Genomic DNA, 18,524 nt, shown 5'->3' with positions numbered 1-18,524 from the left:
GATTTGGATTAAGCTAATGATAAGATGGAAACCCTGGTGGCGTAGTGGTTAAGTGCTATGGCTGCTAACCAAAAGGTTGGCAGTTTGAATCCACCAGGCGCTCCTTGGAAACTCTGTGGGGCAGTTCTACTCTCTCCTATAGGGTCGCTATGAGTTGGGATTGACTCGACGGCGCTGGGTTTGGTTTTGGGGCAATGGTAAGATTAACTGTATGGAAAGCATCACCCTAAATCTCCAGTAGAGTTGTTTCTTTAGTTTGGAGAGTATGTTGAGAAGAAGGCATTGTCATGATGACTGTCAGATCACAGGGTGGTTTTTCACATTGTAGTAGAGATTGCTGATTGCCTCTCAAAATCCATTTCCCCTTCTTCTTTAGAATTAAGGACTTCAATTTTTAGCTAGGCACATTGATGCTCAGGTAAGATGATAATTCTTTATCCTTCTTTGCAGCTAGGTGTGGCTAGGTACCTAAATTTTGTCTGCTGAGATACAAATGAAAGTGTTGTATGCAACTTTTGGGAAGGCTCTTTAAAGGGGAGGCTCCTTCCTTCATCCTTCTCTCTATCCTACTGTCTGGAATGTTGATGCTGTTAGCTGAAGTGCTGGCAGCCATGTTGAATCTTGAGGATGAGGGCCACACTTTAGAGATAATGGAAGATTTAAATGGTAGACTCGGAGTCCCTCAAAGGCTTTGTGGAATCATTGTTTAACAGTCTTGAAATGTTCTTTTCTGGACCTCTTTTACTTAAGAGAGAAATAAACTTTTATCATGTTGTAACTACTATTTATACCTGATACACACGTGGACTGGGAGCAAAAACAAGGAGTTAGAACCTTGTTACTCAGGGAAAGAGACACCAAACTAGCAGATATTAGTTAGCACAAGCTTTCCTTCCATAGTTCCTAATTCCCTCTTCCTCTTAACCAGTAAAACCCAACATTAAAGCAAAAGTGTGTTTAATGCAAGGGGGATGATGCAAGCCCCAAACAGTATAATCCCACAATTTCTGGAAGTCTGAGTTTTCACTAACCAAGAGCCCTGGTGGCACAGTGCTTAAGCATGTAGTTGCTAACTGAAAGGTCAACAGAGCAGGGTAGAAGAAGGAAGGGAGAATAAGGATTGGCTCTGAGGGGTGGGTTCAAGTTTGCCCTTTGCCATTAGGTTCACAAGTCACTTGGCATTGTTGTTGCTGGTTATCATCCAAGCTAAAATACAGAACCATTTTATTGACAATGATGAACCCTATTTTCATTGTCAGGCAACACCTGCTGGAATATTCCTTTCTTGCTGACTGATCATAAAGCCTATTCTCACTGAGGAACTTCTTTCCAGGTATAGATAGTTATAGAATGATGACTTACTTGTATTTCATTATTTTAAATTTAATATCATTGTTTTGCTGTCATTATTTTTTACCTTGCTTTCTATTTATGGCAGTTAAGTGCTACTTTTTCTATATATGGTAATAAGGTGTTTTTTTTTTTTTTTTTACATTTTTATTTCAATAAAAAATGAGTTGATATAGAGAAAAAAATTAAGTAAATCACAGTGCAGGTATGTGGCAAACAGAAGTATGGTAGTTTTGTTAGATATATTTTACCACTATAAAAAAGAATGACAAAAATTGTGAAGCACCATTTGAATAACTAAAAGCAGTCTTTAGTGGAATAAGGATCATTTATCAAGATTTAGCTTAGCCTGGGTGAAATATCCCAGAAGGGCAGTGGTCAGCCAATGACACAGGATGCAAACATTGGCTAGGAGGTGTATTTTTCTTAGGAGAAGGTCAAAGTTTTCCTCAAACCCTAAGGAATCTGTGACCCAAATGATCTCAGCTACTACTGCAGTTCAACTCTTTTTGCTCTGAGTCCACGCTCATCATGGAATCTTCTGATTGTTGATCACCACTGTGATGGTTAATGTTATGTGTCAGCTTGACTAGGCCATGATTCCCAGTATTGTGGTGGTGTCTTCTGTTTTGTGATCTAATTATTCTCCATTTTGTGATATTATGTGATTATCCTTCATTTTATGTGTTTCAAATCCCAACCTCGTCTATGTGTTAATGAGGCAGGATTAGTGTGGGTGTACCTTGAGTCACAGCCTTAATCTAACGTAGGGAGAGTTTCCTTGGGATTGCGCAGTGCAATGAATTACTTAATACAGCCCTTCTAACCATAGTCTTTGTGACTCACACACAATGATTGAGTGGGACTATGCAAATAAGGTATATGGAACCTGTGATGGTTGGGGTCGTGTGTTGGCTTGGCTAGGCCTTGATTTCCAGTATTGTGTGGCTGTCCTGTTTTATGATTTGATGTAATTATCCTTCATTTTATGTGCTGTAAATCCTAACCTCTATATGTTAATGAGGCAGGATTATTGTGGGGTGTCCCACCCTTACTTAAGTCATGCCCTTCCCTGGGGTGTGGCCTACATCTAATGTATATATATAGGTGCCCTGGCAGAGCTCTCTCTCTACATCTGGATCCTGTGTCTAGCTCGTCACTGCCTGGCGTCCAGCTGTTGGGACTTGAGCCAGCAGCCTGCTGTCTGACCTGCCAATTCTGGGATTCGCCAGCTTCCACAGCCTTGTGGGCTGGCAGCCTGTCATCTGACCTGATTCGCGAGCTTCCATAGCCTTGTGAGCCAGCAGCCTATTGCCTGGCCTGCCAATTTGAGTTCGTTGGCCCAGTGGCCATGTGAGTCAGAAGCCTACATCTGACCCACAGATTTGGGACTTGCCACCCTCCACAACTGCACTAACCATTTCCTTGATGTGGCTCATGAGTTCTGTGATATGTTGCAGCAAATCAGGGAATCTAAAGGCAGGAGGGAGAGTGCCGAGGGGAGAAGGAGTAATTGATGTTAGAGGTGATACAGTGGTACAGTAGTTTGGAAAAGTTGGACATTTGGGACATCTTTAACCTCTGTCTCACAGGAACTACGTTTCTGCTGACCCTTATAGAACAAATTATTTATTTAGGGTATATATGTATATACATACACACACACACACACACACACACACATCCAGTACATACATGGATGCTCTGGCAAGGCTCTCCCTTGATCTGGATCCTGCATCCACCTCATCATCATCTGACCTCTGGTTTGTGGGATTTGAACCTATTGTCTGACCTGCCAATTCTGCAATTTACCAGCTTCTGTAGTCCTGTGGGAAACCCTGGTGGCATAGTGGTTAACCACTATGGCTGCTAACCAAAGGGTTGGCAGTTCAGATCCACCAGGCGCTCCTTGGAAACTCTGTGGGGCAGTTCTACTCTGTCCTATAGGGTCGCTGTGAGTCAGAAACGACTTGATGGCACTGGGTTTGGTTTGGTTTGGGTAGTCCTGTGAGCCAGTTGCCTGCCATCTGACTTGATTTTGAGACCTGCCAGCATCCACAACCTTGTGAGCCATTTCCTTGAGATAAGTCTATTTATATATATATATACACATCAATGGTTTTGCTTCTCTAGAGAACTGAGCCTAAGATATTTGGTACTGAGAGTAGTCCTAGAGAAACAAAATCGTATGGATGAGTTTTCTAAATTGGTTCTCAGGTCTGGCTAGTCTTAAAAGTGCTGAGGACACTGCCTCCAGTAGTAAAGAGGGCACCACTAATCCATGGTGTGAGGAGGCAATAGAAATAAGCAAACATCACCACCAATAGATCAGGTATTGGTGAGAAACAAGGTCCCAGATGATTGCATATTGGATACTTTTCTATAATTTTGTCAGATTGAGAAGTATAAGGAAGCTGGTTGGTTGGTCCTACTTTTACTAGACAAAGTGGTGAAAGAAAAAGATGAGCTCAGGGCTTCAGAGTTAAAGTTCAAGTGCTGCATAAACGACCTCAAAGTTTTCACTCGTGCCTTGTAAGAAAGCCTTATTTACTGTAGTAACAGAGCTGATATTGCCAAAAACCAAACCCAGAGTCTTATCCTAAGAGTGGCTGAATTACATCATTTGAATTCCCAGCCTCAAATGGTGTCTGAAGTTAAAGTGAGGGAGGGCATTGGTTGGGAAGAAATGGGATCCTGAAACTTGGGATGGGGACATATAGGCAGCCAGTCAGGAAGGTGGAGACATTGGGTCCCTAAATTCCTTTGAATCATTCCTGCCAACAGTACCATCTCTCCCATCTGAAGAGATTACACCATCTTTGTATGCTAAGCCACCCCCCCCCCCCCCAGGAAAACTATTATCCCTTTGTGATGGTTAAGTATTTGTAGCAACTTGGTTGGGCCATGATTCTCAGTAATTTGGCAGTTATGTAATAATGTAGCTATCCTCCATTTTGTGATATAATCATCTCTATGATGTGATCTGATGTGATTAGTCATTAAGTTGTAAGGGGAGTTTGCTCAGGGGTGTGGCCTGTATCCAATATATATGGATGTTCTAGGAAAGCTCACTGGCTTTTGCCTGCTCTGAATCCTGCGTCCAGCTCATCATCATCTGACCTCTGGTTCCTGGGACTTGAGCCAGCAGCGTGCTGTATTACCTGCTAATATTGGGATTCATTGGCCTCTCCAGCCTGTGAGCCAGCAGCCTGCCATCTAACCTGATGCTTTCGGGTTCATCAGCCCCTGCAGTTATACATATATATGTGTGTGTGTGTGTACCCAGAACCCGGTACCCTCAAGTCGATTCTGACTCATAGTGACCCTATAGGATGGAGTAGAACTGCCCCATTGAGTTTCCAAGGAGTGCCTGGCAGATTTGAACTGCTGACCCTTTGGTTAGCAGCTGTAGCACTTAACCACTATCCCACCAGGGTTTCCTCTGTGTGTATACACATATAGAGAGAGGGCAAATACTTTTGTTTTCTTCTCTCCTTTATCTCATCACTTATACAATATAAGATGTAAATGAGGCTAGTGCATTTTTAGTTGTATGCACGCTAGTTGTATCATAGTAGGTGCAAGTAGGACTTTATAATTGTCTTTATTTATGTATAGGTTAAAGAGCTGTGTACAGGTGATAAGTTGACAAGGGGTAAACTGTGATGGTTATGTGTCAGTTTGACTAGGTCATGATTCCCAGTATTGTGTGATTGCCCTCCATTTTGTGACCTGATGCAGTTTTCCTCCATTTTGTGATATATGTAATTATCCTTCATTTTATGTGTTATAAATCCTAACTTCTATAAGTTAATGAGTTAGGATTAGTGTGAGGTGTATGTTGAGTCACACTCTTACTCTGGTCACACCTTTGCTCCAGTCACACCCTCACTCTGATGAAGATGTTTCCTTAGGGGTGTGACCTGCATCCTATATATGAAAAGTAAAAAAAAAAAAACAGATACGTATGTATATAGATGCTGTGGCAAGGCCCTCTCTTGTCCTGGATCCTGCATCTGACCTCTGGTTCTTGGGATGTGAGCCTGCCATTTGACCTGACAATTGTGGGTTTGTTAGCCCCTGCAACCACATGAGTCAGGAGAAGCCTCCACCCTGATGCCTGACCCACAGATTTGGGACTTGCCAGCCTCAACAACCGTGTGAGCTATTTCTTTGAGATAAATCTCTCTCTCTCTCTCTCTATATATACTTCACTGGTTTTACTTCTCTAGAGAACTCAGCCTAAGACAACTACAAATACTTCTTACTGATTTGCCAGGTACCTTGACTCAAGGAAGTCCATGTCTAGGATACCCAGGAGATCCTAAAGGTCTGGTCACCAAAAATATGGATCTCACTTAAAATAACAGACGTTCGACTTCCAAATCAGTCTCTTAGGTAATTGATTATGAATCTGTCTCATTTGGCGTGATCAAGTGTTTGAACTGAAAAAACTGAGAACCAATCTCAGAGATCATGTGTCTCTGTCCTGGCATACCTCCCCACTCTCTGAGGCTAGGGGCTCGTTTTGGTCCTACCCTACTGCCGAGCACAATGCCTGCCATCTGGCAACAGGCCACAGATATTTGTTAATGAAATGCATGAGACAGAAAGCTCTTCACCTACAGTAGGGGAGGGTCATAGTTGTATACAATGTGACACAGGTGCAGCAGGAACAAGATACCTGCCTGACAGCATTTCCTTAGGTTACTGGGATGGGATAAAGGAGGAGTCACCCAGGAAGTTAAGAGCACAGCTGTTTTTAATGATTTTTAGTCTGGAATACAAAGGTGCTAGCTATTGCCTAATATTAATATAATTGAAAACAGTGGCTTTTCTCCCCATAAAGGCAAGTTACAGAAGTGTAGAAGATGGACAGGACGAGAGATTGGACTCTGTTTTTTAAAATCCCCCTGAAAGCTAGTAGTATTGTTGCTGTTTACCAGACTCCCCGTATACTCTTCACCCCACCTCCCCAACCTGTTTATCAGTTCACATTCCAGGAAGTTCTTGACCCAAGAGATTTTGTGAGAGGAACTTCTCTTTTGAAGCTTTTGGCGTGCAAGTCATTTTTCTTGGTTTTGTTGCTGATCTCATCAAACTGTCTATCGCTGTTGACGAAGGAAGCCAGGCACGGGTCTTTATGAGTTCTTCTGAGGAATTTTGACAGTGACCTGTAAGAGGAGTCCAGAGAAGCCGTTAAATCTTCATTCTCCCCTATAATTTGTAGGCACCCGCAGCATGGTGCAGCCTGGGCATGAGCAGAGGGAAGTTCCCTTACTTGTAACATCCTGTTGGCCAACTGGCCAATCCCAGGAATCACTGGGGCTGTATCCAGTGTGAGGTCACACCTGCATCACCTTAACCCAGTGGTTCCCAACAGGGGTGATCATGTCACCCCAGGGACACTGGGCAATGTCTGGAGATATTCTTGGTTGTCATGACTGGAGGAGGGGGGGGAGTGGGCTACTGGCATCCAGTGGGTTAAGGCCATGGATGTTGCTAACAATCCTGCAATGCACAGGACAGCCCCACAACAAAAAATGATCTGTTTCTCACAGCTTGTCTCTTCACTCTCTGGGCTTATTAGCACTATAGTACTGAACCAAAGCCCGCCCTCCCCCATTCGTCTTCCCTCCCCCTGTTCCTCCTGGCTGGTCGGCTTGCCCTGTGCCTTGTCTTTTCCAATGCTAGGAGAGCCCAGGTAGGCCCATTTCTCTTAATTTCCACTTGCGTGTATGTTGTCTGGTCAAAGTTAACTAAGTGTTCGTTGTAGAGAGAAAATCATTATCACTTGAGCATATTTTTTTCTCCCGCCTTGTTTATATCGTTGTAGAGAGAAAATCATTATCGCTTGAGCATATTTTTTTCTCCCGCCTTGTTTATACTGATAAACAAATGTATCTGATTATCTCTATATACGCATATATAGTTTAAAACTGGGCTCATACTACATAGATTTCTTTGTGCCCTGCTTTTTCACTTTCAAGGATTAGCATTTTCCCTATCAAATATTCTACAAAAAAAAAAAAAAAACTTAATGGCTGCCTAATTACTCCAAGGTTTGGGTGTTCCATTATTTACTGGACATTTAAGTTACACCCAACTGCTCTGTACTAGAGGCAATGCTCTGATGAACATTTATGAAAATAACACTTTCTTGGTATTTCTGATTAGTTCTTTTAGGCACTATTCCTATTGATAAAGTTGCAAAATCAAGGGCTATGGGTATGCTTAGGGCCTTGATAGCTAATGCCTGGTTCTCTTCAGAAGCTTTTCCTAGCTGGCCCAGCCTACTTGGCTCTTTCCTTTTTCTCAGGTTTCATAGCCTTCGGCATATACCCAAAGGCCCGCAAATGCCTGTGCCGGCAAGGCCAGTCCCCAAGTTATTTCCCATGAGACAGAGGAGAGATGGGTCTTCACCTTCTTTCATAGCTTCACCAGCTTAGAATGAGAAATTAATAAATACTGACAGACTCAAGTGTGACCGAGGAGAGGGCTGGGAGCTGGGTATGCGGTGGGCGCCCTACTCACAGTTTTCACTTCAGTATATGCCTGCAGACCGTACTCCCCGAGCTCCCGGCCATTCCCAGACATCTTGTAGCCACCGAACGGGGACTGGGCCCCAAACACATCATAGCAGTTGATCCTAGAATTACAAGTGTTGTTGTTAAGTGCTGGCGAGTGGATTCCAACTCATAGCAGCACTGAAAGAGCAGATCTGCCCCATAGGGTTTTCTTGGCTGTGATCTTTATAGGAGCAGATCGACAGGTTGTTTTGCCTATGGAGCCAGTGGTGGGTTCGAACGCCCGACCTTTCAGTGAGCACCCGTGTACTGAACCATTGCACCAGCAGGGCTTCTTAAAATTTGAAATGAGATTCCAGAAATACCTCTTGTGGGTATATTTGTTATACCCCGGGACCCCTGCATTGCTCTAAAATCTCATTGAGGAAAAGTGAGTGGTAGATAGCGGTAGCTAGCCAAGAGGGCCCAAAGCAAACCACATGAAATAAGACCTCAAATCATCTTTGTCCTTCAGGACAGAGGGCTGTCAACAACAAGGACACAATGTGATAGCTTTGTGTAGCATTTTAAACTTTTTTTGCAACTAAAAACTTTAATTAAATTTAAAATTCACCATTTTAAAGTATACAATTCAGTGGTGTGTAGCATATGCGCAGTGTTGTGGGACCATAATCACTACTTAATTTCAGAACATTTCCATCACCACGAAACAGAAATACTATATCTGTTAGCATGCACTTCCAATCCCTGCCCCCCCACGCCACCACCACCACTAGCAGCCCCTGGCAACCAATTATCTACTTTTTGTGTGTATGGATTTGCCTATTCTGGACATCTCATAGAAAGCCAGTCATAAAATACGTGTGGTCTTTGTGTCTGGCTTCTTTCACTCAGCAAAATGCTTTCAAGGTTCATCCATGTTGTAGTATGTATTAACCTAACCAAACCAAACCAAGCCTGTTGCCATTTTCACTCAGCAAAATGCTTTCAAGGTTCATCCATGTTGTAGTATGTATTACGACCCTCTGAAGACAGGGTAGAACTGCCCCATAGAGTTTCCAAGGAGCGCCTGGTTGATCTGAACTGCCGACCTTTTGGTTAGCAGCTGTAGCTCTTAACCACTATGCCACCAGGGTTTCCATAGCATGTATTAGGACTTCATTCCTCCTCAGGGCAGAGTAGTAGTCCATCATATGTATATACCACACTTTGTTTATCCATTCAAATATGGATGGCCATTCGTATTGTTTGCACCTTTGACTATGGTAAATAGTGCTACAATGAACATTGGTATACAAGTTCGAGGTCTTGCTTTCAGTTCTCTTGGGTCTATTCCTAGGAGTGGAATTTCTGGGTCTATGGTAATTGTATTAAACTTTTTGAGGAAACACCAAACATTTCCATTACATTCCCACCAGCAATGGATAAAGGTTCGAATTTCTCTGTGTCTTCACCAACACTTATTATTTTTTAATTTTTCTTTTTTGTTTGTTCATTAGAGTTATCCTAGTGGATGTGAAGTAGGTATTAAGCCTTAAAATCAGTATTCCAAAGATATATGCCCTCAGCCTTGGTCTCCCGCCTTACAGCTTAGTAAGGAGCCGTGTCATCCACCTGCTCCCCGAAGAAGGGCTAGATGGGGCATGTGCAGTGCAGAGAAGTTTAATCTGGAGGAGAGGGGAGCGGGAATCTTTACTTCATCAGCTGTACCATACCCTGACTCGGGAGAAACTGAGGCCAGCACCCCACACTCTGGAATGGTGAATACTGGATTCCAGAAGACCCTGGCTTTGGGGGATCCTTGCTGGGGTTAGGAGAGGATGTTGGGAGGCTCTTACCACACGGTGCCAGCCTGGAGGGCTTGGGACAGATAATTGGCCTTGTCCAAGTCCTTTGTGAAGACAGCTGCAGCCAGCCCGTACTTGGAGTTGTTGGCCCTCCCAACGACCTCCTCTATGGTCTTGAACTTCAGGACCTGCATCACTGGTCCAAAGATCTGGGGGCAGAGCGCAGAATAGGAGGATGTGCCAGACACGCAACTCCTGCTACCCAGCTTTCACAGTGCTGAACAGATGAGTCCAGATGTGGTGACAAGCCCCCAGACACACCTAACGGTCCCAAAGGGAGACAAGTGCTCCCAAGTTCAGTGAAACACAAAGGGAAGGAAGCCAACATGGACAACATCCTTCCATATGCCAAGGGTTTACAATATATAATCTCTTTTCTACACAACCCTGCAAGATATAGGTGATTTGCATGTTACACATAGATTTCGTTTCAAAGAATTTAAATCAGTCCTTCAGCAAATACAATCTAGGTGCGAGGCACACAGCAAGATGCTGAAGAAACAACTCCAAACAAAATACAGTGTCTGCCCCCAAGATGTTCCAAGGCATTCTTGTATTTTCTCTGCTTAGTCCTGGAATGAGTTATTGCTCCAAGGAACCCTGGGTCCTTTTAGTGGCGAATGAGATTGAGAAGCCAAGAGGTGGTGCTGAGCGTGCTTGTTGCTATAGGGGTGTCGCTGCTCTTGGGTCCTCTCAGTTCAGAGTGCTGGGTGGGGGCCCTGGCTGTGCGTGCTCACATGCAGTGCCTTGAGTGCTGGGAGCCCAGAGGCACCACCTGCTTCGGCAGTGGGAGGAGGAATATCAGGAAAGGCTGTCCAGAAGCAGCAATTAAGCTGTGATATCCCAAGAACAGAAAGTGGCCACAGCTGAGAGAGGGTGAGGAGCGGAGAGGAGGGACGTCGCACACCGAGCACCCATTCTCCACTCAAAGGAGCCAGCACCTCTTGAAGACCTGGCTGATCCCAGGACTCAAGAAGGTAAAGACAGAGGTGGGAGGAGACTGCCAGGGGTTCACCGAGGCTAGGGCACTGATGGTACAGCAGGCGGCATAGGCTCAGGACACCAGCACAACAGAGGTAGCCCCTGCCCCACCCAGAAAGCGGCATCAAAGCCGTCAGGATGGTTGGGGGAAAAGGCAGAACTCTGTTGGACTTTCTTACCCTGATTATGCACTTTAATTTTATTTTGAATTCTACACAAAAAGGGGTGGCACCATATTTTCCTTGCATAGGGCAGCTAAAGGTCTTAATGCAGTTTAGGGAATTGGAGAGAATCTGAACTCCACCAGAGCAGTGAACATGTCTTAGATACCCCTGTATCTCCAGGGTCTGTAGAGGGTCTGGCGCATAGTAGGCATTCATTACTCTGTGGAATGAATGAATGAATGAGGTACAGCTGCTGACCTGAGCCCACAATGAGTGCCCAGGAGGAGAACACTGAGGGGATCACTTCCTGCAGGGAGCTGGGCCCTTTGGTCTAACCCAATCTCCTGCTTATATAAAGGCCACAAAAGGGCCAGGGAACTTCAGTCCTAGAGTCTGGGCTCACAGCAACCAGATCACCAAGGGTCTTGTAGGATACGCTAAGGAATTTAAAATTCCTCCCAGACAATGGGGAGCCATCAAGGGCTGAAGAGGAGAGTAAGGAGAGCATATGGGAATTGTAAATAACTTGTCCTAAGCACAGAAGCCACGTTCCTAACTGATACAAATGTTGAACACACTTGCCTGCTAACCAAAAGGCTGGTGGTTCAAGTCCACCCAGAGGTGCCTCAGAAGAAAGGCCTGGCCATCTACTTCCGGAAAGTCAGCCAATGAAAACACTACGGAGCACATTTCTACTCTAACGCACATGGGCTCACTATGAGTCAGAGTCGACTTGACAACAGAGATGGGATGAGGCCCAAAGCCAGCTGGTGGATCAGTGTCACAATGCCGGGCTGAGTCACTCCCTCTTCTCTTGAAGACCATTCCCTGGAGCTCTGGCCCCATGCTCACCTCCTCCTTTGCAATGGTCATGCCATCTTGCACATCTCCAAACACGGTGGGCTGGATGAAGAAGCCACGGTCAGCAGCGGCCCCACCACCACACAGCAGCTTTGCCCCCTCCTGCTTCCCAGACTGGATATAGCCAAGAATCTTCTTAAACTGAGTCTCGTCCACCTGCGGCAGAAGGAGCAGAGTTATCTGGGATGCAAAGCTACAGTCAGACCTCTCCTAGGCCACGCATGCAATGAGACAACTGAGAAATGGAAATGGGTCAAGGTCACGAATAAATATGGCCAGGAAGAGGAAATTCAAATGGCCAAGAAACCTAGGAAAAAGGCTCAAGCTCATTAGTAATCAAAGAAATGCAAATCAAACCCATTGGTCTTGTTTTTCAATTATTAGCAGGCATTTAAAATATTGAGAAAATGCATTGATGGCGAGCGTATGTCATATACACCGTTGGAACGACTGTCGACTGGGGCAGCGTTTTTGGCAAGTGGTTCATTAATACCTGTCAGAAAATCAAGTGCCCATGCCCACTGATTCAGCAACATAGTGTAGGATTCCATTTACATGAAATGTCCAGAAAAGGCAAATCCCGGAGACAGAAAGAAAACCGGTGGTTGCCAAGGGCTTGCGGGGGGGTGGGGGGGGGGAAGCGACAGCTAATGGGTACAGGGTTTCTTCTGTGTGATCAAAATATTCTGGAATTAGATAATGATGATGGCTGGGTGACATTGTGAATGTACTAAGTGCCACTGAATTGTACACTTTGTAACAGTAAATTTTATGGTATGTGCGTTACACCTTAATAAAGCTATTGAGACAGACAGAGACAGATGTTGGGCACATAACTTGTCCCCATCATGAAGTTCCAGTCCATCCTCAGAAGCAACTGTGGGCCCCCCACAACGTCCATAGTTACACCCCATTCTGTGACAGGCTTCCAAGCGCTCATGGGGCCTGGTGCTTGCCATAATGGGGAAAAACAGGAAAATGATCTCCGTGTTCGCCATCTCGCAGAAAAAGGCGGCCTCCGCAACATGCACAGGGCCAAGGGCAAGAGTAGAAATGGGGGCTGTTGGCCACCAGACCAGATATTTGAAAGTCCTAAATCAAACTAACAAACTGTGAAGAAAAATACATTATATTCTCTCGCCTTCATAACACCCAGAAGGCCAAGTCTGAATTAAGAATTCTTGAGTTCCTCAAAACATGTCCCTAGAAAGTGGCGCTGTAGGGATTCAGCTGGCCCCCTTTGCCTCCCACCTAGGCTCCATCCCACACCTTGAGGGGTCTTCTTCCCAGGGCCACACAGCTCGTCAGTGTGCAGACATCCCAGCCCACGTCCAAGTCTCATCTCTGCCACCCACAAAAAATGGCTGCCCTTGGCCAACCCTGGGGCCTGGGGCGCAGATAACAGCAGCACAGACCACGTGGGGCTGGAGCCAGGGGAGAGGCTCTGGTGGGCCCAGAGTGGGCTTGGGGACATGTGGAGAGGAAGTTCTGGGAGGCAGTAACCAGAATGAGGTCTGGAAGGGGCAGTGTGGGTAAGGCTGAGAACAGCCCCAATGCTTTGACTCCTCACCCCACGAGAGGGGGAAGCTGGAGGCGGCCAGCGCAGGGCCCTCGGGAGCCAGGGTGGGCCTACTGGGCCTAAGGACAGTGCTGGAATAAGGGCCAGATGTGAGCAAATGGTGGGGAGAAGCACTGTATTTACTATTTTATTATTATTTGTTGACTGTATGTAAAATGTTGATATTTTGTTCATCATACATTTTTTATTAAAATGAAATTCACATAACATAAAATTCACCATTTTAAAATGTACAATTCAGTGGATTTTAATATATTTACAATGTTGGGTAACCATCCCCTGTAATTCCTGAACATTTTCATTCCCCAAAAAGAAACCCTGTACCCGTCAGTACTCATGCCTAGTCCTCATTCCCAGCCCCTGGCACCCGCTAATCTACTTTCTGTCTCCATGGATTCACCTATTCCGCACATTTCATAAAGTCCTGATGGTGCAGTTGTTAAGAGCTACGGCTGCTAACCAAAAGGTCAGTAGTTTGAATCCAGCAGCTGTTCCCTGGAAACCGTATGGGGCATTTCATATGAATGAAATCCTACAATATGTGACCTTTTATGTCTGGTTTCTTTCATTCAGCATAACGTTTGAGTGCTTCACTCAGTGTTATCAGGACTTCATTTCTCTTTATGGCTGAGTAACACTCCACTTGTGGATATACTACATTTTGTCTCTCCATTCATCTGCTGATGACATTTGGTTTGGCTCCACTTTTTGGCTACTGTGAATAATGCTGCCGTGAACACTGATGTACACACATCTGTTTGGATCCCAGCTTTCAACTCTCTTGGGTATAAACCTACGAGTGGGATTTCTGTGTCATACGGTAATTCTATGTTTAATTTATTGAGGAACCACCAAACTGTGTATTTATCTTTATTACAATTATTATTGACTATAGTTTTATCAAGTTTAAAATGACAAGAAATCCCTACCCTAGCCTGCTCCACAAATATAACCACGGTTGACAGATCCATGCGTACCCTTCCAGGCAACCAAGACGTGCATTTTTATAATGGCCAACATGAAAAAGCACGATTGTTTTTTGGACAGACACTCCTAGTACTCGTTATATATGTACAATTTACAAAGTGCTTGCAAGTATTTAATTTCCACTTCACAGCCACTTGTGAGTTAGGAAAGGTAGGCTTTACGGATGAGGAAATAGAGGCCCAGGGAGGTGACATGGCTTCCCAGGGCCACACAGCTCGTCAGTGGCCGAGACGGGAGCCCAGATCTACCTGCCACTGCAGGTGCCGGCTTACCTGGGGCCCCTGCTCAGTCTGGCTGTCAAAGGGGTTGCCAACCACGCGTGCCTTTGCCCGGGTGACGCTGCGCTCCAGGAACTCAGCGTACACATCCTCCTGCACAAAGGTTCGGGAGCCGGCGCAGCAGCACTGGCCCTGGTTGAAGAACAGGGCGAAGTGGGCCTGCTCCACAGCCCAGTCCACTGCAGGGACAGGGCAGAAAGGCTGCATGAGGTGAGGAAGGGAGGACACTGCCCTGGCTCCACCCAGTGGCCCCTGCTCACTTAACCCCTTCCTGCCACATGGTTTGGGGCCTCCACAGAGTGTGGGGGTGATGACTCCCTGTGGGGACCACCCAGCCTGCAGAGAGCAGATCTGGGAGCTGAGGAGGCAAGAGCAAGAAGAAGGATGTGATGGGGAGAACAGTCTAGTCAGAGAGAAAGTGTGAGGTGTGGCCCAGCCTGGCTGGATTCCAGGGAGAAAAGAGGAGAGGGGCTGGGGGAGAGATCGGGTCATGTGGATGGAGGCTCAGGCTATGGGGTCTGGCCTTTATCTGGAGGTTCCAGGGTGGGGTCAATTCGGATGGGACGCTGAGCACGGCAGAAGGGAGTGCAGAACCTGGGTATCGATAGCTCGCAACTGCCTCCCCCTGGGAGCTTACTGTCAGCATCTGACATGATGATGTTGGGGCTCTTTCCCCCCAGCTCCAGGGTCACCCTCTTGAGGTTGCTGTTCCCCGCAGCCACCTGGATTAGGTGGCCAACCTTCGGGAAGCAGAAACAGAGACATGCTATCAGTGTGTGCATGTCTGTGTACAAGTAAGAGAGCAAATGCTTTCAACAGACACACAGAACAGAGGAGCCCACAACTTGGGAAAGCTGCCGCGTCAAAAGACCTGCAGAATTTCCCCAAATCTAGCCATTCACTCACCATGGGTGCCCCACCCGGCTGAGCCTCTATGATAGGATGATAACAGTCTGAGCAGTAGTCACTGTTGTGTGGCTTCTGCCTCATACCAGACACTGTGCTCAATGCTTTGTGTGCACTAAATTCAATCTTTCTGAAGCCCAAGCTCCTAGCACAACGGTGGTGCCAGTCGAGGAGCCCGACACTCAAGAACCATGACCAACTCTGAGCTTTGCAAAGTCTAAAGGGTCACAGACTCTTTATTCCACAGGGGATGCTGGCCCTCCCCAGGAGCTGCTGGAGTGTCAACCCAACCATGAATGGCTCAGCCCTGTGTCACTCCTGGGAATTCGAGGTCCTTGGGACACCTTACCTCAGTGGAGCCAGTGAATGCCACCTTGTCCACATCCTTGTGGGAAGCGATGGCAGCACCAGCCGTTGGGCCATATCCAGGAACAATGTTGACCACACCAGGGGGAAAGCCAGCCTGTGGGCAAACAGCCGGGGGATACTGTGAGTCCTTCTCCTGCTCAAAAGGGCCAGATGTTGGGATGAGGGCAGGGGAAATTCATCCCTTCCAAGACGTTACAGGTTTGGTTGTGTCTCCCCAAAAGATATGATGAAGTCCTACCTAGCCCCTGGTACCTGTGAATGTGACCACGTTTGGAAATAACACCTTTGCAGATATAGTTAGTTAACATGAGGTCATACTGACGTAGGGTGGGCCCTAACTCAATATGACTGGTGTTGTTATAAGAAATGAAGGGAAACAGTCAGATGAAGAGGGAAGATGGCCACGTGAAGATGGAAGCAGAGATTGGAGCGATGTGTCTACAAACTAAGGAATGCCAAGAACTGCCGGGAGCCACTAGAAGCTAGGAAGAGGCAAGAAAGGATCTTCTCCTAGAGTCTTCAGAGAGAGCACGGCCCTACAGACAACTTGATTTCTAACTTCTAGCCTCCAGAACAGTGAGAGAATAAATTGCTGTGTTTTAAGCCACCCAGTTGGTGACACTTCGTTACAGCAACCCTAGGAGACTAAGACGGGCGGCTAAGACAGTCTGTGAGCAGAAGCAGGTGTTGTGGGGTAGTGCACAGGAATTCTAAACACTAGTGACTGTTGCCCTTCCCCCCATGACATTCATTTAGAACAATGGTTTTCGTTCTTCAGAGGGGTCCTTTCAGGGGAACCCAATGTAGGAAATAGGTAAGAGAAGAATATGGTCAGAGTGGGGGTCAGTCCCTGCTCTACTCCCACCTCCCTTTGACCCTGAGGCCCCTCCTCAGATGCCTACACAAGGACATTTGGAGGTGAAGAGGGAAACAAGCAACATACCTCCTTAATCAGGTTGGCCACATAGAGGGCGGTGAGTGGAGTCTGCTCAGCTACCTTCATCACGACCACATTGCCGGTTGCCAAGGCTGGGCCCAATTTCCATGCTTGCATCAGGAGCGGGAAGTTCCACTGCAGTATACGACAGCCCCCCAACCCCAGAACCGACCCCTCCTCAGAGAGCTACCCCAGCCAGCAGAAATCAGCACCCCACAGGGTAAAGGTGGGCGCTGAGTTCTCTCAACCCCTTGTGTTCTCCCCCACAATTTAAGACAGATGCATGAGGCAGGTGGGTGATGATAATAATAGCAACTGACACTTACTTGTGCTTTTTATGTACCAGGCACCATGCTAAGCCCTTATTAGGCATATCCATTCGATCCTCTCCACCTTCCTAAGATCTGCGCAATGTTACTTTCCGTTTTCAGATGGGGAAACTGAGGATTGGAGGGATCACTGACTTGCCTGAGGGCACTGAGTTAACGAATGGCATGGCTGGGACTCAAATCTGGATTTGGCTTTGTCAAAACCCACATTCTCAACCTGCAGCCATGCTGCCTTCTGACTTCAACCGCATACAACCTCACACCTTTGTAATGAGTCTGTCTGAGATTGCAGAATCTCACTTCTGTTTTCCAGACTGAGCCCACCTCACTCCTGGTAAACCTTCAGAGAGGACAGCACTCACCGGGATGATCTGTCCACACACCCCCACGGGCTCATGGCGGGTGTAGCTGAAGAAATCCCCATCAATGGGAATGGTTTTCCCATGGTACTTATCAGCCCAGCCTGCATAATACCTTAAAAAAAAGAAAAAGGCAAATAGCTTTAATCAACAAATATGAGGGAACCCTGCAAACTCTGGCAGGGAAAAAAAAAAGGATTCAAACTGGCCTAACTGAGATTTTCTCATGGTTGCCCTTGCTTTTGGCTTATTTCCTACAAAGACTTAAATAACCGCAAAGGTAACAGTGGCACCCTGATGCCATAGTGGTTAAGAGCTCGGCTGGTAACCATGAGGTTGGCAGTTCAAATACCCCAGCTGCTCCTTGGGAATCCTGTGGGGCAGTTCTGCTCTGTCCTATAGGATCACTATGAGTTGGAATTGACTCAATGGCAATGGTTTTTTCTTTTTTTTTAAGGTCACAGTAATTTAAAAAAAAAAAAAAATTTTTTTTTTTTTAAGTAACCTCTAGGAAACCCTGGTGGCGTAGTGGTTAAGTGCTACAGCTGCTAACCAAGAGGTCGGCAGTTCAAATCCGCCAGGTGCTCCTTGGAAACTCTATGGGGCAGTTCTACTCTGTCCTATAGGGTTGCTATGAGTCAGAATTGACTCAACGGCAGTGGGTTTGGTTTGGTTTTTGGTTTAAGTAACCTCTAAGCATGAGAATCCACTTCATTGCTTGTTAAAAACACCAAAATCCTGGCGCCTCCTTCTGACCTACTCAATCCGGCTTTATGGGACTAATGCCCAGGACTCTGTATTTTAATAAACACCCAGATGATTAAAACGTGAACATGGTATCAGTCTAGCACCAGTCCACAGACCAGCATCTGAGAGCCATGGATTGAATCTGGTAAAGAAGTGTGGTCCTACCTAACGGCCAGCACTTCTTGTGCTCAGAGCACTGTACTACGTATTGAACAGTCACAGAAAAGAAAGAAACCATCAACTGGGCCCCAACCCCTGAAAAGCTCATTATCTAGATATGTTGTTGTTGTAGGGTCAGCTCCA

General features: G+C 46.1%; 1 protein-coding gene across 1 annotated transcript in view; it reads right to left on the bottom strand.

The window, feature by feature from the left end:
• Positions 1–6,070: 6,070 nt before the first annotated feature.
• ALDH2 (aldehyde dehydrogenase 2 family member) overlaps positions 6,071–18,524 on the bottom strand; it is a 36,781-nt gene continuing 24,327 nt past the window's right edge. The window contains exons 5-13 of the mRNA XM_003420311.3: positions 17,478–17,589; positions 16,793–16,921; positions 15,830–15,943; positions 15,212–15,314; positions 14,569–14,753; positions 11,722–11,886; positions 9,716–9,873; positions 7,885–7,999; positions 6,071–6,524 (exon numbers count right to left, since the gene is read on the bottom strand). Coding sequence (XP_003420359.1) covers positions 6,492–6,524; positions 7,885–7,999; positions 9,716–9,873; positions 11,722–11,886; positions 14,569–14,753; positions 15,212–15,314; positions 15,830–15,943; positions 16,793–16,921; positions 17,478–17,589 — 1,114 coding nt within the window. The 3' untranslated portion in view covers positions 6,071–6,491. The remainder of the gene's footprint in view (positions 6,525–7,884; positions 8,000–9,715; positions 9,874–11,721; positions 11,887–14,568; positions 14,754–15,211; positions 15,315–15,829; positions 15,944–16,792; positions 16,922–17,477; positions 17,590–18,524) is intronic.

Source organism: Loxodonta africana, chromosome 19 (genome assembly GCF_030014295.1).
Source record: "Loxodonta africana isolate mLoxAfr1 chromosome 19, mLoxAfr1.hap2, whole genome shotgun sequence".
In the NCBI taxonomy this organism is placed as follows: Eukaryota; Metazoa; Chordata; class Mammalia; order Proboscidea; family Elephantidae; genus Loxodonta; species Loxodonta africana.
This window is presented reverse-complemented; position numbering and strand designations above follow the sequence as displayed.